The 23,272-nt window shown below is 44.6% G+C and overlaps 1 protein-coding gene across 6 annotated transcripts in view; it reads right to left on the bottom strand.

Annotated features, from left to right (window-relative positions):
• Positions 1-2,037: 2,037 nt before the first annotated feature.
• LOC144098908 (intermembrane lipid transfer protein VPS13A-like) overlaps positions 2,038-23,272 on the bottom strand; it is a 105,354-nt gene continuing 84,119 nt past the window's right edge. For all 6 annotated transcript variants that reach the window (XM_077631853.1, XM_077631859.1, XM_077631856.1 and 3 more), the window contains 14 exons: positions 22,459-22,616; positions 21,121-21,223; positions 20,941-21,006; positions 20,667-20,723; positions 20,467-20,603; positions 19,233-19,428; positions 18,201-18,276; positions 17,422-17,507; positions 17,210-17,333; positions 16,202-16,325; positions 15,611-15,677; positions 15,041-15,189; positions 8,582-8,708; positions 2,038-7,432 (listed from right to left, as the gene is read on the bottom strand). In XM_077631853.1, coding sequence (XP_077487979.1) covers positions 7,292-7,432; positions 8,582-8,708; positions 15,041-15,189; positions 15,611-15,677; positions 16,202-16,325; positions 17,210-17,333; positions 17,422-17,507; positions 18,201-18,276; positions 19,233-19,428; positions 20,467-20,603; positions 20,667-20,723; positions 20,941-21,006; positions 21,121-21,223; positions 22,459-22,616 — 1,611 coding nt within the window. In that variant the 3' untranslated portion in view covers positions 2,038-7,291. The remainder of the gene's footprint in view (positions 7,433-8,581; positions 8,709-15,040; positions 15,190-15,610; positions 15,678-16,201; positions 16,326-17,209; positions 17,334-17,421; positions 17,508-18,200; positions 18,277-19,232; positions 19,429-20,466; positions 20,604-20,666; positions 20,724-20,940; positions 21,007-21,120; positions 21,224-22,458; positions 22,617-23,272) is intronic.

Raw genomic sequence — 23,272 nt, 5'->3', positions numbered from 1 at the left:
CCTCGTCCGCCGTAAGGGAAGGGCGTCTTTGCGTCTCGCCTCCATCGAAACGCGGCCGCCACGGTCGGGTTCGAACCGAAGTAATCCGGATCATAGCCGAGAGCCCTAACCACTGAGCCACCGCGGCGGGTTAAATACGAGCGAATTTCTGAGGGCATAGAGGGAGCTGACGTCCACTTCAGAAATCAACGTAAAGGCATGGTCCTGGTAAAGGACCATGGGAAAATCGTCTATCACAATTTCGGGTTTCATCTGTCTTGCATTTCAGCGGACACCTGAACCGCGCCGTTAAGGGAAAGGGTAAAGGAGGGACTGAGAAAAAAGAGGTGCCATAGTAGAGGGCTCCCAAATAATTTCGACCACCAGGGGATCTGCACTGAGCTCTGACATCCCACAACACATGGGCTCCTTAGATCCCCAGGTAGTCAAAATTATTCCCCAGCCCTCCACTACAACACCTCTTTCTTCCTTTCTTCTCTTAGCCCCTCCTTTACCCCTTCCCTTATGGCGCTGCTCTGTTCAGGTGTCCCACTCAGTGTCTGCCCATATGCACACAGATAGTACTGCACCATTTCCTTTCCACAAAAACCAATTTTCATTTTCAACTCTCTCCCCCTGCACTGCTGGCTTGTTTCATCCCAGCTGCTGCACTATATCCTTATTCCAATAGTTTATTTGTGTATCGCTGATTGTCCTGCATTACAGCAATGGGACGATGAAGCTGACTACTATGTACGTGTCATTTGCTATCCCACTGCCATCTTTACATGCTGCAGGGAAACTGTGGCAAAAAAAATATATATAATGACCGCGCGCATTAAACTCATTTAAATGCACATGAACTCGGCTGCAGTGCATGTGCTCAATAATGCATGCAGGCTTACCTATGGGGATTGTCCGTTTCTGCGTGCTCACAGCACACCTACAGTATCCACTGACAGTGTGCAACTGGTGTCGCACCAAAAATTTAAATTGGAAAGGGAAGTAGCTAACAGACGGATTCTGCCTGACACTTATCTCTTGTCGCTGAAAAACGCTATGTTTGACAGACTTATGGCATGCACACGGTCATATTGGCCAAACAGGTCTGGCCTCCACTGTTTGCTGAAATTAACCAATCTCCTTAACAACTCCTATTGTGTACTAGTCAAAAAAATGAGTGATGTTAGCACTACGTCTTCAAAGAAAAATATGACTGCTCCATGCGTATCTTGCACAACAAATCATGTCATGCAAAGTACAACCATCAGATTGCCCATGTTGTAGGTCGCAATGCAGCAACTGCAGCACATCTTGATGAATGTAAAAGACAAGCAGGCATGTAATAAGTTCCCTAGCATAGGTGGCGAGAACACAAACATGTAGTGATTTGTACAGCCTCTGCTTATATTAAGTAAATGTTTTCTCTCTTTCTCTCATCTTTAACACTCTAGTCTCTTCTGAAACTTCAGCCTGTATTTCAGATGCTGCCTGACATTCCCCCTTTCCTGCATTGGTATGGTTATGTTTCAATACACCCAAAATTTGTAACCCTGCTTTTGTTCAGTTCTAACAACTCCTTTTCACATAATGAGATCAGTATCCTGGATAAACACCATTAAAATGGTATCTGTGAAAAACATGTGGAGCAGCACAGCTATATGATACCAGAAATCTGCATGTGACCCAGAGCTCCTTCCGAGCTTGCCAAGGCTTTGAGTCTCAAGAAAAGTTAAGATTAAGCATTTATTTGGAATCAATGCATAATTGGATCACCGCGCACAATCTCAATCAAAGTAGCTGGACACTACCCTGTACATATTCATGGCACTTACGTTGCATATCTGGTCCACATAAACACAGATTTACCTTCACATAGCCTTTCATTGCTAGCTCAGTCAGTGTCTATTAAGCAGTTTGTTCCTGACTAGATAAGGAGCTGTACTCTTGATTGTACCAAAGCAGTCATGTGAGGTGCACAAAAAAAAAAATAGATTTAGCACATGTGAAAACTTTCAGGCTTCAGAACACAGAAAATTAACAGAAACAGTACACTCATTAAAGTACAACACAATTTAATATATCAACTCTTGACTAGATTGTCAACAGGAAGTACATCGCTTTCAAATGAACAAAGCAGGTGTCTTCTCCACCAGGAAAATGAGCACTTATATCAATGAGGTACATAAACAACTGGACAAGTAACACATATGCACATTAAAGTCCAACAACTGGATCATACGTTTCAACAGAGATTTGGGACAGCAGATCCATCACCAGCAGGCATCTAAATGGTTTGGTGGAAAGCCACACATGCATATAATAGGAGCCGAATGCTACTGATACCATGGAAAGCACAAGGTTGATACAAGTGCATTTACCTGAGTGACTGTGCAAACCACAAACATCATCGGGTCATAGACCTGGATATATCAGCAAAAAATGAGAAGATATCATACTAGGGGCTGAATTCAAGTCAATCCACATCCTTTGCACATCATTTTTCCATGCTTAATGAAACTCACATGTACTGCAGACCCTTGTCTCACTTCATTTTTGAATTCTTGCTAGTGTCAGGCTCTGCCACTTGAACTGTGACCTGTGTGACATAAGCCTGAATTGCCACTTGAACTCGTCAAGTAAGATGTCTTTTGAGCACCCTTATGCAACTATTTCGGGTGCCTGACTTGCTTGCACATACTATGCACAGACAAGTTTAAGAGTTGCAGCGGGTGGCACGTTCCACAACCTGCAAAGAAACTGCCACTGAATTTGTGGCTTTTCCTTCACAATGCATTACTTCAAACTTATTTTGTCCAGCAGAATGGAATGTCTCTCTGCTGTTCAGAAACTAATGAAAGTAAAAATAGAACGCAAGAAAAAACCACCACAGTGAAGCTAAGAATAAATAGTCTCAAGAAACGGCATGGAATTACATTGCAATAAATGCATCGCAAATCAGGAGTACCTCACATCTATGCTTTTTTTTTGCACGGCAATAGTGACTAGTACTTATAGTGCTTGCTATACTGAGTATGAGGATGGGCTTTCGATCCTAGACACAAGGGCTGTATTTTGATGGATGGGGAGTACAAAATGTACAGCCTTTGCCAAAAATAACCAGGCTGCAAGGTTTGCTTCTCATTCAAATAGTAGAGCCCTTACTGTACACTGATATTCTGCAAAACCTGCTTGCTTCATTGATAAACTCATTCTGAGAGCACTCACTCTTGCCACACATGCGACTTCCGCTTGATGCTACCGATCCTTTCAATACCATCACTCTCTTTTATTGGAGTCAAAGGCGCTGAGATATGCAAAGTTTATGCCTTATTTTTTAAGATTGCTTGACAGGTCATATAAATTCCTTTTCGTTTTTCACACTGCCTCTACTGTCATTCACGTCATTTCCAAATTCATGACCTTCTTGGACACATTTTGAAGCCCATTTTGAAACCATCTAGTTGGCAAACTTTTGACACAAGCACGTAGCCAGGAATCTTTTTTGGAGGGGCCCAAGGTAATTTCTTCTAACTGGTGGGCGGGTACTGGGCCAGGCCCCCTCGTAGGTAGGTCTGGCTCATACGAGCTTATGCCGAGCGGCCCCCCCCCTTTGGATATGACAACAAAGTAGCGTGGTTGATCATATTAGTTTGTGGGCAAAGATTGTGCACAGGCATAAGCTCGTATGAGCCAGACCTATCATATAATCTGAGTTTTAAATTCTCTCATGCTTCCCATAGTATCAGTGAAGCAGTCTGTATTCATCTGCTTACCGGTTTAATGCACACCAATCAGCCCTGCGGTGTGGGTGTCCTAAATATAAAAAACAAGCTTTGTGACTAACACTGGTGTGCCTATGGCCAGATCCCGAGCATCTGTCAGTTAAAGTTTTGCAAGACCCCTGCATGCCTTGAAGAGGCTAATGGCTCCACACGTGCAGGGCCTCACTTGCAAGCATTGAGCAGCATAGAGGAATGACTACAGATGAGCACTATGTGCACGAATGCTGATTACACTCTTGTTGAGTAAGACAAGGTACCAAACCAAACAAAAACATGTGCTTCGCTTAGTGTAACATATGATGGCAGGAGAAGAGGTGAAAATGGAAAACTGACAGCAAGACAATGTTTCTGACGAACAAAAACTTGGCAGCACTGAAAGCATTTCAAATGTAATTGTAAAAAAAGAAAGAAGAAACAGCTTTCATATTCACAAAAGAGTGAGTCTTTTGTACACAATAAAGCATGTTGCAAAGGCTACTCATGGCAGGCAAACAGAGTTAAATAACAATAATCACGAATATACAAAATAGCAAATATGTATTGAGAGTTGCATCACTCGTCAAGTCTGATTAAACACTTTCTCTGTCCAAGTTCCCCACTTGTTTGCACTTGATTCAGACAAATGGGAGACATTCAGTGTTGGGTTCCATCCAGTACCTATCTGATCGCAGTATGCAACATTTGCAGCACAGTCCAACCACATGCAAGTATACCAATCAGACGGGTTGCAGTGGCACCATCTGTCATGAGGTCAATGGCCTCACATTTGCAACCTGTTGCTCTCCCTACAGGTGGTGCACCAGCCGCACCGACAAGCTCTACATTTCTGGAAAGGCCTCACCAAATAGGAAGCTGCATTTTATTTTTTCTGGATGAGGCAGGCAAGTACTGCAGCCAATCATTTTACTTTATTTGGCAAATCTCAGCTGCAAATGATGCCTCCCTGTCAAATCTTCATTGCAAGCAAGCCGGTGTCACTATCTTTTGACACAGGCAACACTGCACTTCAATCATGTAAAAATGACATAAAAACAAATGCCACTTTTCCATTCTTTGCGCCGGCACACTCTCTCAAATAATGTTAAATATAATGATAATCATAAACTAATGCACAAATCCTCAGCAATAAACACAAATTGTACTCGACTGATCTGCAGCAATTCTTCAGTCATGCCCAGGAATCGACGGGCATAGCAGCCTGTTGGTTGTAGGCACAAATGCCACTTGGCTAAAAGCGAATATTTCAGTTACATTTTAGAACCTGTGGTCAGTGCTGATTTATGCTGAAATCAAGACGGTGGGTAAGGCAAGACATGCACTTAGAAGCATGAAACCCCTCAGCAAACTGACCTAACAGGATTGTTGAATGAAAGGAATTTACGTTTTCGCTTGAGAAATTCTGTGCCGCTTGCTCGTTAACAGCATTTTAATCTTAACAGCAGTGCTCCCGTAAGTTAACACAAGATCATATTCAAAATTGACCTTCAGGTCAGTCTTGTAGCCAACTGCAACACAAAGGTAAAATTTATCTATAAGCCAAGCTACTGCATGCATTATCAAATGCATTAGCATTGTCCACACTGAAAACCGGGCCCATATTATAATCTAACGTGGGCTCTGTGCCTCAATACCGCTGTAATCCAGCAGTGTTCAATTCTGCAAGATTTATAATCGTCACAAGGTGCTAAAGCATGGCCATATGACCACAACTAATGCAAACTATTACCAGCAATACTTGCGTCAGCATTTAAAGGAGCAGTGAGGAAAAACTGAAGTTGGCCTGTATTGATAGATTACTACACTCTAATGTCAAAAAAGCTACTTTCACTGAAAATAGAGCTTTTATGATCTATAAAAGACCAAAAAATTAAATACAGGTATTGCTGCCACCGGCTGTTTTTGCAAGCAAACTGCAATGACATCAATACTTTTGTTTTGATTCCGAATCTCTAAGAATAGGCTGCCATTCACTTCCAAGTGATGATCAACGAGTCCTTTTCTGGATTGATGCCATAAGTTTGAACAGTGGAAGGAAAAAATTTTCAATCTCTAAATTCATCTTTCTCAGCAATAAATGCATCTTTTGCAGCCGAATAAACTTCATTATAGACATAAAGAGCCAACAAACTACTTTTACTGAGCATAACAATTAACTGAGTGGAGTTGTCCTCTGAGTCCCATTAACATGATATGAAAATCAAAATGCCCGTCACAAAATAGAGTGTCAGCCACTTGGAGTGTTCATTATGCATATATACTGAAGGCTGGTTACAATGTATCAACAAAAAATGTTTGAGTAGACAGCATATAGAACATAATAAGCATTAACGTTGAATGGCAAGAGAGCACCATTACACTGGCGCTTCCTCAGCAACGTGTAAAACATTTCACGCGCAGCCGGCCACGTGTAGACAATTTTGTGGGTTTGCAAACCTTGAATGCTACAACCTGCCATTCTTGAAGTAAACAGCTACACATAAAAATAAAGTCTGCAAAGCAGATAAAGAAAGACAGCTTAATGCGACCCTCGAAAAACACCTTTCAGGATTTCTGCCCGCGCTCTCTCGCTATACGATTTAAAAAGCTGCACATACAAATTGAGGTATACACATACAGTACACAAATTCTACTCTTCAGGATTTCTACATCTAGGTCTGTCCACGGCATGGCTTACTTTTTTTTTTCCTTTTGGCAGAGGTGGGTGGGGACACAACTGCTCACTCTAGCACACTTCAGTAAAGGCAGCAGCCACAGCATAGCACGGCCTAACCCACTCAGGCCTCAGCAAGGTGCTCTCGCACTTCACAGAATACCAGTGGCCATGAATGTCTCACACTCCAAGCATGCTACCTGCCCTCAGCACAACAGAGACAGCAAAGGCGGAAATGGCTGAGTTCAAAAGAGGGGCTGCATCTGTGACAGCTTCATCCTGGCACAGCAGGGACATCATATACTATATTGGTCTCGGTGGATTTGTGACTTCTAAACTAGCTACTCAAGTTGCTGGAGCACGGCACTGGAGATTTGAGGGCACCAAAAAAGATGGCACAGTGAAAGTCATCTCGTCACAGTTGCTTTCCAACCTGATCACATTTTACTGAGCCTCCTGATGTACCTCCTGCAAACAGCAACACTGGAAGCAAGACAGCTCCGAAACAATGACACCACCGTATAACTCCCCACTGCGCCAAGCTGCTCAGCACCAGAACCCTCTGCTGAGGAAATCTGAAGAAGTAATCAGTGAAATGTAATCCACAGTAAACTGTGAAACAGAATTTACTTTGCAGGAAGCAGTAGGGTCCCGTGCTGGATTATCACGCAGTCTATACTAAGATGGCACGGACTCTTGCTCAACCCGCATGTGCAAACAAACTCACTCGGCTCTCTGACTACTGGCCAGTGTTTTGCACTGCCAACTCCTGGCTCAAAACACTTTCTAAAACCATGCCTTGCTTAGTACTCACTCGGGTTAGGGCTTAGCAGGACTGGAAAAAAAGGGAGAAAAAAGAAAAGCCAATCCTAGTGACTTAGCTGTCCAGCGAGCATGGCCTTTCTTCCAAGGTGACCAGCAGAGCTGTCTCAATCTTCAGCTTCAGCCACTCCAGGACATCGCGATCTTCACAGATGAGGAAGCGTTCATTGCCTGTGAAACTGCTAATAGACTCGTCCTGCAAAGAACGACAAGACATTGCACTGGGCAAAGAGCTGCAGTTGAGACTGTGGTTCAAACAGCACGCTGTGTTCTGTGGAGAAGAGAAAACTTCATTGCACGAGGACATTTTTTGGGTGCAAGAAGTAGCTTTAATTTCGTAGGCTTTTGCTGTATAGCTGACTGCTACTGGCATCCATGTTGCTTTGTGGCTGCAGGTGTACCAAATAAGGTCAGCTGCTGTTAACTATCCATTTGATTACTGCATTTACTAGTATACTGGTTGATACATTGCATAGGTCAACCCCCTAACTCTGTGAGCCAGAAAATAAAACAGAACAAAAATGTTGGAGTGTCGTACAGGTTGACCAATGGGAGCCCCTAGCAGCCAATACGCAACTGATTACGACTGTAAGAAAAGCTTGGCATTGTTAGTAAGGAAAGCTTTGGCACTGTTATTGCAAGTGAAAAGGTGCTCTTGCTGCTTTCACCAGTATCTGACACACTTTTTGGCAGCATTGAAAATTCAGTTTTTGTTATGCCTCCGCACATATGATGATGGCTTGCTTAAATGCTACCAGAATGGTCATCCATGTTTGGAAGGCATCCCTCACCACGCGACTGAGCGACTGGAAGCGTTGTTTTTCGACGAGGCCTCTAAAGAGCAAGTTGGCGTGCTGGGGTACTGTACTTATCTTTGTATTGGCTTTATCTGAGAGAAAGCACGGATACTTGAAACCTCTGTGTAGTAACTGTTGTAGCAACTGCAACGACAGCCAGAATGGAGGACTTTCTACACAATGCCTAGTGTTCTCTCCCTTCCTTTCCTGCATTTGTGGCCAGGTTTGCGTATCACCCTGGCCGCAATTTGCATATCGTCAACCCCCTAGTTTGCAGAGCGCAATTTTAAAAAAATACGTTGACCTATACATAAATAAATATGCCAAGTGTGTTTTTCTCTTTATGCAGCAGATGGTTGCGGTAGCCTAGTGGTTTGAGCATCCGCCTCCTATGTGAGAGGTGAGTGATTTGACCCTTAGTGCTGCTGGGTACTTATCGGTTCTTCGATCGGTACGAGCTATCCCCTGGCCTGTTGCAGATCATCTCTTTCTGGTGTTGTCTCGATGACTGCAGTTTGAGGTTTCCGCATTAGAATTTGTGTACTGACCTGTCTGACCCGTATGATGAGGCTGTTGCCAGAGATGGATGGCACCGAGACCACGTCCTCCAGTCGAATGCTCCACTGGATCGCCCAGCCACCCCAGAAGCGGCACTTTTCCAGGAGGAACACATGCCTGCACATGGCGAGGGGGGAAATACTAAGAGTGTGCATAACAAAACTGACAGGACACTCCAAACCTCAAACTGCTCCAACTGTCCCAGCTCGTGTTTAAGACCCAGTTATTTTTATTCTGTCCTTTGTGCCCAGAATCTCAAACTAAAAAAAGAAAGAAAAAAAGCCAAAAAACCAAAGCTTGGCAAAGAAATTCAAAATTACAGCTTCCCAAGCTACAACATGAATGACAAGATTTTGGGATGCTCAAGTTTGGCTCATCACAGTCTAGGACCAGCGCTTTGATAATGACATAGCCCTAGGCGTACTAGGATGAACTCGTAATGACACATGCAAAACTCTCACACTATAAGTCGATGAGGCAGCCTCATGGTTAAGACACATTCTAATTAGTACGGCAAGCTCGAGGCTGTAGACAACCTTTCTGTGACAGTCAACAGCTGGACAGCTCAATAATTGTTGTGTTGTTGTGTTGCGTTTTATGACACATAAGCAGCTAAGGCCATCATGTGCCAAGCTCAAGGTATAGAATACGGTTTCTGTAGGATGTTCAGAAGTGTGGAAAATCATCGATGGTGAAGATGGCCTTAAAAGGTTGTACTGCCTAGTAATAACCGAGAAGAAATTTGGAAATGGCTGATGGTAAAAGCCTTAAAGAAGGTCAGGTAGCCTCAGCGGCTATCCTTGGCTGGGCAAGGATCCTGAGGCTACCAACCAATCAAATAAAAACCTCGGCCTTCTTCTCAGGGACGAGAAAGCAGCTGAGGTGCATCATGTAATGAAGCGAGCCAGTGGTTCAAAATTTACATTTTTCAAGTATGCCTGCTTCTTGTAAAAAACTAAAAACAGAAGGTATGTTAACAATGGCATCATCATCTAAAAGTAGTGTTGGATGAAAGGGTATGCATTCATTATAAAATTGAGTAAAGTACTTTTTACTTAGTTTTTCCATTTCACACAAGAGAATAAAATGTGGTTAACCATAAGTTCATTTCTGCATTCTTCGCAAACAGGCTTGTCTTGTTTTGTTAGCAGGAAGTTGTGTGTAAGGTGCGTGTGGCCTATTCGGAGACGGCATAAAATCACTTCCTTGAAACATTCCTGGCGCACACATGTCTTAAATTCACCTAAAACCGGCTTTACCAAGTGTAATTTATTATTCACTTTGCTGTTCCAAGCTGACTGCCATTTTTTCCTTAACGTCCATTGTACTAATTTCATGCAATCATTAAAGGGTATATACTTTTTTATTTCCTTGCCACAAGCTTTAGCAGCACACAAATCTGCTCTCTCATTGCCTTTTATTCCGACATGACTCGGGACCCAGCAGAGAATGTTCTGTCCTCGAGCTGTGGCTCTTACTATGTTTTGTATGATGTTACTAAGTATAGGAGTGACTGTGTTCCTAGAGTGTAGAGCTGTAAGTACACTTAAGGAGTCTGTGTAAATAATACTGTTTGTGAGGTTCTCGTTTACTATTTTTTCTATGGCCACACAGACTGCGTAACTTTCTGCAGTGAAGATGGATGCGCACTGTGGAAGTCGTATTGTTTTCTCCGAATTCCCTCGTACCACTGCACTTCCTACGTAAGCATCTGTTTTTGAACCATCAGTATAAAAGTCTGTAAAACTACTGCATTTTTCTTCGAGAGCAAGGAATTCTTGTATTATATGTTGTTGTGGAGTTTGTTTTTTATGGAACTGTGTAAGAGTGAAATCACAGATTGCAGGAAAAATGTACCGTGGAGGCAGTGGATATCGTCTTCGAGCAATTGCAGGTAATGCGTCTAGTACGCCGAGGTTTTGGCACATCTCTTCAAAATGCAGGAGGAGTGGCCTTATAGCTAGTGGTTTGTGCATAATTCTTCGGTCTGTAAGTGGTGGTTCATTGGTTTCTCCATAAAGACTGTTTGTGGGTGACATCCTGTATGCACCAGTAGAAAGGTGCAAACCTAAATTATGTACTGTATCCAGTCGTTTAAGGTACGATGGTCTTGCTGACCCATACACTATACATCCATAATCAAGGGTAGAGCATACTACAGAGTGGTAAATTTTTGAAAGACATGTCCTGTTGGCACCCCAATGTTTTTGTGACAGTACTTTGAGTATGTTAAGGGATTGGGAGGCTTTCTTTTTCACTGCATTGATATGAGGCAGGAATCTGAGCTCTTTGTCAAAAGTTATTCCTAGAAATCTGTACTCATCTTTAACTGGTAGCGTGACTTCATTTCGATACAGGGAGGGATCAGTGTGCAGTCCTCTTCTAAGCGAGAACAGAACAGCTGCTGACTTTTGCACAGAAAACTTGAAACCATTTTTATCTGCCCATGTTGTTAGTTTATTTACTGTCAGCTCTATTTGCCTCTTACACGATGTAACGCTAGAGGATGTGCAAGCAATCTGGAGATCGTCGACATAGACTGAATACATGATGGACTTTGGAATTATTTTTGCTAGGGAATTCATTTTTACTATAAAAAGCGTGGTGCTTAAAGTGCACCCCTGAGGCACGCCGTTCTCTTGAATGAACTTCTTAGAAAGAGTGGCACCCAGGCGTACTTGAAATGAATGGTTGATCAAAAAGTCACTCAAGCATTTAAGCATTCTACTGTGGATTCCAAGGTCTCCAAGGTCCTGCAGTATGCCAAACCTCCATGTGGTGTCATACGCTTTCTCTAAATCAAAAAAAGACCGCAAGGCAGTGTTGCCTGTGTATAAATGCTTCTCGGACTGTGTTCTCTAGGCGGACGGACTAGATGGTCGGTTGTAGAGCACGCCTTTTTAAACCTACACTGATGGATATCAAGAAGATTACGGGATTGCAATAGAAACATTAATCTAATGTTAAGGACGCTTTCAAAGGATTTGGCAAGTACGCTTGTTAGGACTATAGGCCTGTAATTGCCAGAAGAGGTACGTACCTTTCTTGGCTTCAACAATGGTACAATAATGGCTTTTTTCCAAGCCTCTGATATCTCTCCTGATACCCATATTTTGTGAAAAAATTTCAGAAGCAATTATACAGCGGGTTCGGACAGAATGACGAGCATTTTGTAGTGTATATCATCTGGTCCTGGCGCAGTCTGTTTACCGGAAGAAGGTATGCTGTTAATTTCTTGTAGTGTAAATGGGCTACATATTATATTCTTTGTGAGCACTGCCCGTCGTCGGCAGTCTTTGTTTTTCGGCTGTGTTTTTATATTTTAAAAATGATTCTGTATAGTGAGAGGAACTAGATACAGTGGGAAAATGTTCACCTAATATGTCTGCTTGTGCTTTTATATTTGTCTGTACACCAGGGGCTGTCAGAAGAGGAACTGTGAATGGAGAGTAGCGACCATCTAGTTTGTGTACTGCCTCCCACATTTTTTTTTTTAGACTTGGCTATTTATCGAGGAAATGAAACTGTGCCAAGATAATTTTTCGGCATTTTGACATACGCACCGCGCTTTAGCTCTTGCTTTTTTAAAGTTTATAAGGTTCTCCTGTGTGGGGTATCTGCGAAATATACCCCAAGATTTATTTTGTTGTTTCTTTGCTTCTTTGCAATCTCGTGTCCACCACACTTTATGATTGCGTCATACTATTCCTGAAGATTGAGGGATATCCAAGTGTGCGGCAGCAAGAATACAATTTGTGAACTTTTCATTTATTTCATTGACATTAAGATTTTCTAACGCAATATTTTCTAACGTGGCTTCTGTTCTAAAAGGTTGCCAGTCTGCTAAATTGAGTTTCCAACGCCATGGTTTTGTCGGGGTGACTGATGGTGGGGATTGCAGGCAGATTTTAACAGGGAGATGATCGCTTCCATATGGGTTGTCTAAAACATCTAATTTAAAATCACTAAAAACTGGTGGAGAGCTAAAAGACAAATCTAAAACGCTCATTTTTCCTGAACTAGGAGAGCAATAAGTAGGTTTGCCGGTGTTTAATAAACAAATATTGTTGGATAGTATAAAATTCTCTATGACATGACCTCTGTTATCCGTTTTCTCACTGCCCCAAAAACAAGTGTGCATTAAAATCTCCAACTACCAAGTATGGCTCCAGTAGCTGTTCTAAAAGGTTCTCTAATTCATGTTGTGTTACTTCGAGGTGTGGTTCAAGATATATACAACAAAGTTTAATTGTTTTGTAAGCAACCACAGTGGCTGCTACGGCTTCGAATCTAGTTTTCAGTTTGAGCTCTCGAGCTGCTACTCCAGGTTGCACAATGATGGCTACGCCTCCCGACAGTCTGCTCGCCCCATCTCGGTCACGGCAGAATACAGTATATTTCTTTAGAACATTTGTGTGCTGAGGCCTAAATTGGTTTCCTGCCCACATAAAGCAACAGGAGAAATTGTGCTCAGAATGTCCTTTATGTCATTATAGTTATTTATGAGTCCTCTACAGTTCCAGTGTATTATGAAAGCCATCTTAATGTTGTGTGTTTCTGAAGCTAAAACTAGATTAACTAGTATTTGGCCCCGAGACTCGGGGCCTCAAATTTTTTGATCGATCCAAGGAGTTTTGCCGTTCGTCCGATGTGGACGGCATGGGGCTGCCTTGGGTCGTGTCCATCGCCTCTGCAGAGATGCTGGACGACCGTGCTGAAGGCATGTTGACTTTTGAGTTAGACCTCGACCTATGGGAAGAGGTCTTGAGGCCCACCGACCCGGGGGTCTATGAGGCTTCCTTTAAGGTTGGCGGAGTAGCGTGGGCTACTCCACCCGGGGGCGCGGATGGCCCTGCTACAGGCTCAATGCATGTGGCCTGGGCAGGTACCGAAGCCTGGTGTGATGTGCCGCATCCATGCACCACATCAGCGAAGTTTGTTTTTGCAGTGAAGGGGAATCTGTTTGTTTCAGCGCATCGCCTTCTTGGTTCTTTGAAAGAAATGTTTTCAGTTGTTTTCAGCATGATTATTTCTTTTTCTTTCTTCCAGGACGGACACACCCTGGTGTATGCAGCATGGTCTGCTTCACAGTTTGCGCAGCGTGGCACACAGTCACATTCATCAGAAGAGTGATCCTTCGAAGCGCATTTCGTGCAAGTTTTTCGACTGCGGCAACTCTGTCATCCTTGGCCGAACCTCTGGCAATTGAAGCACCTGCGAGGGTTGGGTATATATGGTCGTACATTAATATTCATGTATCCCGCTTCAATGGTTTCGGGCAACGTGCTGGTGTTGAAGGTCAGGATCATGTGTTTGGTGTCCATTTCCTTGCTATCCTTCCTTATCTTGATCCGGTGTACATCTATTACATCTTGGTCAGTAAGCCCTCTTAAGCAAGCATTTCTTTCTCAGAAAAGTGGACAAAATCAATTTCAGAGATAATGCCTCGCACAGTATTCAGAGACCGGTGTGGAGTGACAATGGATACAATGGTTGCAAGTTTTGTGTTGTACGCTGTCGCACAGGTCGAGAAGTAAATCGCCGCTAGCCATTTTTGACACTTTATAGCTAATGCACAAGGCATTCGTCAAGCATTTTGAGACTTGGAATGGGGATATGAGTCTAGCTTTTTTATCCTCTGTTTCACTATGGACCACATGGAATTTAGGAAATGTTATCTTTCTCTTCCGAAAGAAGTCTTCATCGTTCCACTCTCTTTTGAGTGAGCGATCAGCTTTGGAAAGGAGGGGAGCCATAAAAAAATTTAGTTTTTCGGTCATGGTGCCAGCCACCCACCATGGAGTCCAACAAGGGGACGGGACATGACCAGTTCGCTTGAAAGCAAGTCCTGCCCACGCCAGCTGTACGCCGCAACTATAACCAAATATGACGCAACTCAGGGTAGTTGGCCACACAAGGTTAACCCTCGCCGCCAGAAAAAAAAGGGAAATCTAAGAAGTGAATAGGAGACAGAAGAGTTGTGAGAAAGAAGACAGGAAAGTGAAAGATGAAGGGGAGGATAGGAAAAGGCGACTGCCGATTTCCCCCGGTCGGGTAAGGCCAGAGGTGCCGTCTACAGGAGGCTGGGGTCAAAGTGGTGTGTTGCCTCCGCCGAGGGGCCTTAAAGGCCCAAACGCCCGGCATCGGCTCAACCACCAGGATCCCCTTTTCCCCGGACATGGCAATGTCACGCACGGCTCGGTGTGGGTGCTCAGGTCTGTGGTGATGCACTGCTCACCATCATCCCCTTGCGGGGATGTCCCTGCGGATGCTCGGGAACCCATGGTGTCGCTACTCACCAACGTCTGCATGTAGCAGATGCCCCCTTGCGGGGAGGACAGCTCAGTGGATACTGGTTGTGCTGTCATGAAACAGCATTGTCAGCGTGTGTAGGACAGAGTTCTGCACTTCCCTACAGACTAGTACTCCAAAGGAGAAGGTGCACCCACCTGTCAGTGATCATGGCGATGTTGGCCCTGTCATCCCTGCCCAAAGGCGCATGGGCCCAGTAGGTGTCTGTCTGCGAGTAGTGCCCCTTGCTCAGCTGCAAAAGCAGTCGATAGCCCGTTGCCTGGTACTGGGAGAAGGGCTTCAATCCCTGCAAGGAATAAGCTCTGCCATTAGCAAGTTGCTGACTACATAGTAAGGCAGAAAGCAGCACCAACATGAGCATGCTGCTACAAGCACTATGTATGCTGACGTCATGTGCTCAGCATTTCCGCGCGCTCTTTCTCTGCACTTCCTTTCTCTCATCAACATGACTTCGTGCACATTTTCCCTCTTTCACCATTCTCTCTGCAGTCACAACATTGCTGTGAAACAAAATGCTGAAGCAAGCAGTGACAAAACACGTCCAAGCTGCTGGAAAAGCACTTTCAGCCTACCTTGCTGGCTGCCTTCCTACCTAGCCAGAAAATGGCCAGCAATATGGGTGCATTTTACCAGGACCCCTGAATAAGCCTCGACATCACCTCCAGCTGCATAGTGGAACAAAACAAGTTTTAAAATCTGTGGCTCACCAGGTTTTGGTTGATGAACCGGGGTAGCCGCTGTCTCACCACAACACCCTTGCCCATCTCCGCAGCCCTTCAGCACCAGAAGAAAAAGGACAGGAGGAACATCCACACATAATTTAGACATAACTGAGGTACAGCTGCTAATGTGTAGTTCTTTCATAGCATGCCTCCATAAGCAAATATCACTGAAACATTTTTCTGTGCATTTGAATTGCGAAGATACACCAAATTCAGATTAATAGTAGTCTAGGATCAGCTATAGGGCTGTTACGTGAACATGTTCGGCTGCCAAGCTACCCAGTACCGTAGGCAAGTCTTGGCTGGTAGGGCAGAAAAAGTGACTGTGCAGTTGACTGTGAGCTGCAAAATGAATGCCCATTTTTGTGTCCTAGCACTCAACTCCTCGTCGGTCACTGAGCAAAAAAAAAAAAAAACAACAAATTTCATTGTTAAAGCTAGTAGCATCATTTGATGCAGATGTTGGACATGAGTTGTACACCTTGGAAGGAAACCTGAGTGCAAGCTTGAAAACCCTGTCACTGCTTCAATCAGCCTCAGACACTATTCCATCCCCAGCCAAAGGAGGGCACTCACCGGCGAATGCCATCGAAGGCTATGCTGAACATGTCGACCACTCCACCGGTGGGCTTAGTCATGAGTCCCATGAGTCCCTTGCCAATGCCTTTGAAGAACCCCTCGAGCCCTTCCAGCTGAGCCCCTAAGATGAAATTACATATGCACTGTGTAAGCAGTAGAGAGACAACTAGATGCCATGACACCTAACACGTCCACATCAACTGGCATTACTCTTCGACATTGTTGTTGCGCTACTCATGGTTTACACAGACAAGAACGACACGTACAGCCAGGGTGCAAGAAGGCCCGATGTACTGCCCTGTCTGTAAGTGTCGTTCTTGTCTGTGTAAACCACGAGTAGCGCAATAACAATGTTAAAGATTACAAACCGACTAGACCCATTTGAAGCTCTTCTTAGATGGCATTACTCATTTAAGTAGGGCTCACACATGCTTATGCAGCAGTAAAGACAAGTAGACAAGAAATGTGTTGTGAAAAAAAAAAAATGTACAGTACGTCAAACAATTTTAAGAGAAACAAACAGCCTTCTCATATCTTCTTTGTCTTTTCCTTTGTTTGCATGGGGTTTGTAAAAACTGCAACAGCCATATACTTCACCACCAACCAGACGCAAACGGATTCCTGCTAGACCATGTAAGCAAGGTGCCGCATAGACCTTCAGAGAGCCGCCATATTTATGTGGAACCACAAACAGTGAGCAGCAAAAAAATTTGGGAGGAACTTTTTCCATAGCAAAGGAGCCCTATCTAAATCTTCCCACACTCAAGCAAACTGCTCCCTCAAAAATGCTCCTAGCGTTTTTTGCCGCTCCCTGTCACCAAGAAATGACCGTGACAGTGGTGTACTGGTCCTCCACAGAGGCTTCTTTCTGCACTGCTTTCAGGACATGCTTGTACTGCAATGAAGGTAACTTGCCAAATTGGCATCAAATCCAAAAAAATGAAAAGAAGGTACTACAGCGTGTTTGTATGTGCGTGCATGTGAAGTGGTCAACTGCTACTATACCTGAGACAGGATTCATCACAACCCCAGAAACACCTAGCAGGATGCCGAGCACAAATCCTTTGGCTGCCACTGCCAGGGACTCTGGTAAAGAGGTTGAATGCTGCTCCATCCTTTTCCGCCGTTTCTGCAAGTAAAGGAAAAAATAGGATTAAAAGTGAATAACCCCCGAGGAGCGCTTTTTCCGTGCTGAGCAAGCATTTGTGCAAACTCACATTCTGATAATCTTCATCGAAAGAAAGCACAGCCAGGACTTGCCCCAGAGATCCTGTGATCAGTGCGATGGAACCAGCGGAACTCCCTAAAGAAACGAGTGAGCACTGGTTTTACACCGGGTACCTCTTTGTTGCAGTTCAACTTGTAACAAAGAACGTTTTAGGTTGCTTGAAAGCACAGACACAAAAATGCAATGGCCGCACATTTCATAACTCACGACAGCACGAAAACATAAGGATGAACATGAAAGGAATAGAACCGCTGGTGCTGTTCCCTTTACGTTAGGCCTTATTTTTTCAGTGGGTCGTTAATTACGAACACTTATTGCCAACCTGCCCACCTATCTGCCCTTTTTAGCTTTATTCCCAATAATATGAGCTCTGTTTCTCTTTTATGTCAGCATCTGTGTCATTAATTTCATGTCTGTCCCTGTTTTTTTTTTGGCCTGTCACAATTTACCAATTTCCTGACCGCAGCGGCCGCACTTTGATGGAGAAAAAACGGAAAAACGCATGTGTGCTGTACGAGGTCAGTGCACGCTAAAGAACCCGAGGAACACAAAACTAATCTGGGGTCCTGTACTATGGTGTCCCTCATGGATATGAGTCACTTTGGGACATTAAACTCAACATAACTACTTGCCACTTATGTGTCACTTCTTGTGTTATCGTTTTTTTTTTGTGCTGTCAAAATTTAAAACTACTAACCAACTTGCCCTGCTATTTGTCCCTTTTAGCTTGCTACACTGTACATTGCCTCTCTAGTACAAACCACTCACCAACGACGTGGCCCATCAGGCTCTGCGCACCCCTTGACAGGCCCTCTGCAAATTCGTCAGGGGCCTGAATAGATGCCTGCATGAAAGAAAAAGTTGTGCTAGTACACGGCGAGGCCGAACATTATTAGTGTTTCCCAAATAGCCACACGTAGCAACTTTGATCTGCAAGAAGTGCACAGTGGTCGTAGCACCTGCCAATGTGGCAACTGTTATGAATGGGCAGCGGCCAAATAAACAGAAGCTTGCATGGCAGAATTCAATGAGCCCTCTGTTTTTGCTAGTAGAATGTCTAAGTAGTGATAGTGAACTGCTACACTCCTCCCCAATCCATCTAAGCACTCGAGTCCACTTAGAGCAAGTGTTCTCAAATTGGGTCCTTTGGTGTGCTTCTTGGGTTCCCTGAGCACCTAAATTCATGCATGCCTCAATCACCTCCTTTCCTTTACATGCTTTACTCTAAGGTTAATCGTAAAAACAGATTGTTTCACAGTTTAGCCAGTTGTTATTAAATTGAATTTGGACATTTTTTGCGGGTATGTGTGTCAGAGCTCTCTGCTGTATCCATGTTAGGCAGAAAGGTATAGAACTCAAGACACACACATGGTTTCGTAGCATCTCTTGAAGGCTACTGGGGTTCCCTGATGCTAAAAAGACTGAGGGCCCTTGAGGTGGAGTAATGCTCACAGTACTCTTAAGGGCATCATCCGGCCCTTGTATTTTTTCTGGAGGTGACCAAATGTGAACAGCTGCAAGGAGAGACAAAAGGAGGGCACTCTTCATCATTTTGGACTCGGCCTTTTCCTCACATTCAGTCTCACTGTTCGAATGCTGTTCTGTCAGTGCTGAATCAGTGGTATAGCTTCTGGGCATCAAGGTGCACATGTAAGGTGTACAGCTAATCAGGGCATCGTGTTTTCCTGTATTCAGCTGCAACGTTAACCACTGGGGGAACATGTCATGGTAGTTATGCCCTGACAATCAGAGACTCCGGTCGCTCTCAATGGGTGGAATGGCACAGAAAACAGCAATCACCGCAATGGGTTCATAGAAGAAGTCCCCGAGGCCCTTGGTGAAGTCCTTCACCAGCCCATAGGGATTGCCGAGCACATCCAGCCCAAGGACCAAGACGTAGCACTGCTGCACCAGCTGGGAGACATAGTGCGACTTCACCTCCTCCATCAGGTCAGCTGGAGTCACCAGGCGCCCCTTCTGCTCAAAAAAGGCCATCCTGCAAGCAATAAAATGGCTCGAGCAGTACCACCCACATGGCAGGGTACATGCACAAGGATGCAGAAAGGACAAATGGGTATGATAATAAGAAAAGGCAGCACAACAAGTAGGCGCAGTAAGAAAGGCTGTTCTCTGCAACAACAAAAGCACGGGGGCTGTCAGTTTTTGGGACAGGGCATATGTAAGAGCAGTCAGTGATGTCCTTGGACTGCACTTACGAAGAAAACTGCTTGTGGCAACAGTATATGTAACTTGGCAATGAAGGAGCCCAGTGACCTCTATATGCATGCTAATAGTGCACTGGCACTGGCATGTATAAATCCACGGATTATTTTTACATTCGGATGCGAACTGAATGCTAATGAAGGATAGCTGGTCCTAATACAAAGATGGCCGGAAAGGTAGTGGTGCATGACAAACAACATTGATATAATAATTAAAGCAACAATTTTGCCCTGTTTTCAAGTCTACAGAGGCACTTGTTCATTTCACGCTGCTAAATGTAGAGCCCTATTCACATCCAATAACAGTCCTTGCATACTGCCTTGTTAGATGCACGCAAAAAAAAATACCGTATATACTCGCGTAATGAACCCACCTTTTTTTCCAGAAAAGTTGACATCAGTTTGGGGGGAGTGCTCATTACGTGTGAAAAAAAGTTTCAACAGACTTTTTTGGAAGGGTCGAAATTTCATATCATACCTCCGTCCAGCCTTCCGTTATCAACAAACACATGCAGTAAGACATGTTCACGCTGCTGGCGTTTAGTACCGTTCACTCTGACGCGATCCGACAATTTTGTGGTGGTAGCCGGCTGCGCCGGCCAATCGTGGCAAGATAATGTGAACATGCTGAACACCAGCCCTGAAGGTCAGGTGCGCGTTTTTTACGTGAGGTTAAAAAAACACACAGGACGGCCACGAGTGTGTAATGCGAATGTTTAAGCCTTAGCTTAGAGCACACAACGTCTTGGCACTCTGCCAAGTTCGCCGAGCGTGCAAGTGGTCCCACTTACGACACATTCTTTGTTTCCCACCTGAGCTCGACGTCCTTGATTTCACTCAGGGTGGCTCCGACAGAGTTGAGGAACACATCCAGGATGTCCTGAGACAGACTTGCTTGATCCGGAACAGTCTTGTGCACTGTGCCGCGTGGGCTGAAGCTCAGGTGAATCTGTAGGGAAAGAGCGGTTGCGCTGCCGCTCCGGCTACTTCCATTTCATAGCCTGTGACTTACCTTCACTGGTGAGAGATGAACATATTCAAACACAGTTCGCTGAGTTCGTGCAATCTCCTGCAATGAGAAAGAGAGAAAAGCAAAAGAAATGACTCAGACATTGAAAACTAAACGAGTTGTGGCTTGCACCCTCGAAGCAATGCATGTTTTGGATAGTTCCCAGAAATAGGATCTATCTTACAGATAATATGGTGGCAGTGGAGTAGCAATGCAATACTTTCTGCGTGAGGAACACAAGAAAAACACGTGACAAGTGGAAGTAAGCATTACTCACAAGGTCTGACTTGAAAGGATGCAATGGTGCATAGATCAACTTCATATCAGACTTCAGCTTTGTCTTCTGCAAGCAAGAGCAGAAAAAAAAAATTATAGCAGCAAGAAACATTGTGGCCACGGAAAGAGGGGGGGGGGGGGGGGGGGGGGGCTTACGGTCATGCTCACAACAGTCAAGTACCTCATCTGGATTGGCTAGCATGACACTGAAGAAGTCGTATGTGGAAAGCAGGAAGCCCTTGTCCACTTTAATGTGTATCTCCTGCAGCAGAAGCTTCAGGTACCTGCAACAGAGACACATCTAAGCACACTCAGCATGCAGCTAAACATTGACAAGGAAAGCTCAGATTCATAAAGTTCCAGCAAAGTACTGACAACTGCAGCTATAGTGGGAGGGACCCAGTGCAACCAACAATGAAAATGCACAACAGGAAGACAGCACTTGTCCTGCATTCCTTCCTCTGTATTTTTATTGTTTATTTCATTTGTTAGTGCCAGCTACTATTGTAGAATTCTAATCACGGATTCGAAGCACTTCTGAATAAACTGTTCTCGCTCTTTTTTGAGCAAGGCTACTTCAATGGCAGTTTAAGAACACAGATAACTTGTTCCAATCACATATTGGGAGCAATTGCCGAGCGAAGATGGCTCTGAGCACCAGTCCGGACTGCTCCGCCGAAATTGGCAGATTCGTCAGAAGTTTGAGTGACGTATGTTTTTCAGCAGCGCACTTCCTTCCAGAGCCTCACTGTCCTCTGTTACGTGGCAAACAACGTGTGCAGGAGAATGCAAGGAATGCTGGGTACTTTCTCAGTCAGTGGCATGCAAGCACCACCCAGCTGGCTCTGACCGGAGCACAGGCGTTACAAACGCAGATTTGGAGGGGGGTCTCTGTGCTGGATTCTGGGACTCTGTTGTGCAGCTGGCTGACTTCTCCAAATCTGCAACTGGAACTGACCATGTGGATAGTTTTCAACTTGTCCAGCCTTAGCTTCGTTGTAGAGCACTGGCTACACGCCACGTTGAACCCCCCCTTTTTTAATAGTGATGATGAGAATAAAATGAAGATAAAATGACACCCAGCTCTTCTGGGTAGGCCTTTGCTCATTGCTGGTCAAAACGCAGGGTCAATGTTAGGCCAGTGTATTTACAATCTCTGGCCAGTACAGCATATAGTAGCATTCTACCCATATTGCACATATTGGGCCTAACACAAAGGATATTAAGTGTCTAAAATGGTGCGAAAGAGTTTAGTGTTGCACAATTTTACCAAGAAGCAGTAAATATAAAAATTTAATATTGCCTCCCCCAAAATAATAAAGAACCATAACTGAACAAGTTGGGGATCGTGCTTACCATAACCAGAGGCAAACACTACAGCAGCATAACACAGTGCCTGCCTAAGGGATGGGTTCGATATTATTTGAATGGGTCTGTCACTGTTAGTAACCATGCATTGTGACAGCAAGCATGTGTGAATGGGCGTCAGGGCAGGCAACTGGATCCTGACAGCACGTACTTGACAGTGTTGAGGTTGAGCCTGTCGGAATGATGAAGCAGCAGGGCCGCTTCCAGCATGGGCCTGACAGTCGAGGAAGGGGAGTGGAGCCCCCGGGGAGTGGCTGGCCGGTGGTGCAGCACCGTCGGGAACACTGCATCCGGGAGCTGATTGTCCAGCTGATGGAGTAGCGCAAAAGTCAGGGTCAGCACTTGGGAGGGACACAAAAGCACAGCTGTGCACAGTGACACTGACTCTGCTGTTCAGTTTCATCTACCTTTTCTTTTGGTCCTTGCATTTTCTCCCAGTGCTTACACCATTCATTTGTTCACCTCACTCGTTCGTTTGCTCTCTCATGCACACCCACTTTCTTTTTGATGTTCGTGGTAACTTCCTTCTCCTTGCTGTTGCCTATATGGCCTGTCATCAGCTTTCTAGTCTCTTAAGAGCATTAGCTCTTACTCATCACGTTTCGAGATTTTGTGGGGTCTGCTACCACCCTGGTCACAGCGCCATCTGTGGCAGCAACTAGAAAACAGCACATCGCGCATTGAGACTTGTAGCGCCATCTACAATAGCATTGCAGAAACAACCATCTGCGGCATTCCACTGATGACGTCCCGGTCCAATATGGTGGATAGAGGTGGAACTGTGTGAGTATGACGTCAGGGGACGAAATGGCAGCATAGCTTCGGTTTCTTGAATCCAAGAAAAGGTAGTTGTGCCCTCCCATCCCTTTCCCCCCTCACCCCTCCCAACAAATATCCTACAAAAGGTAGGAAAACTGTCCCGTTATGGGACCACTCTGTATCTATACATTCGTTCTGCTATATAT

This window comes from Amblyomma americanum, chromosome 7 (assembly GCF_052857255.1).
Source record: "Amblyomma americanum isolate KBUSLIRL-KWMA chromosome 7, ASM5285725v1, whole genome shotgun sequence".
In the NCBI taxonomy this organism is placed as follows: Eukaryota; Metazoa; Arthropoda; class Arachnida; order Ixodida; family Ixodidae; genus Amblyomma; species Amblyomma americanum.
The sequence above is the reverse complement of the archived record's forward strand: the minus strand, read 5'-3'. Positions and strand labels throughout refer to the sequence as shown.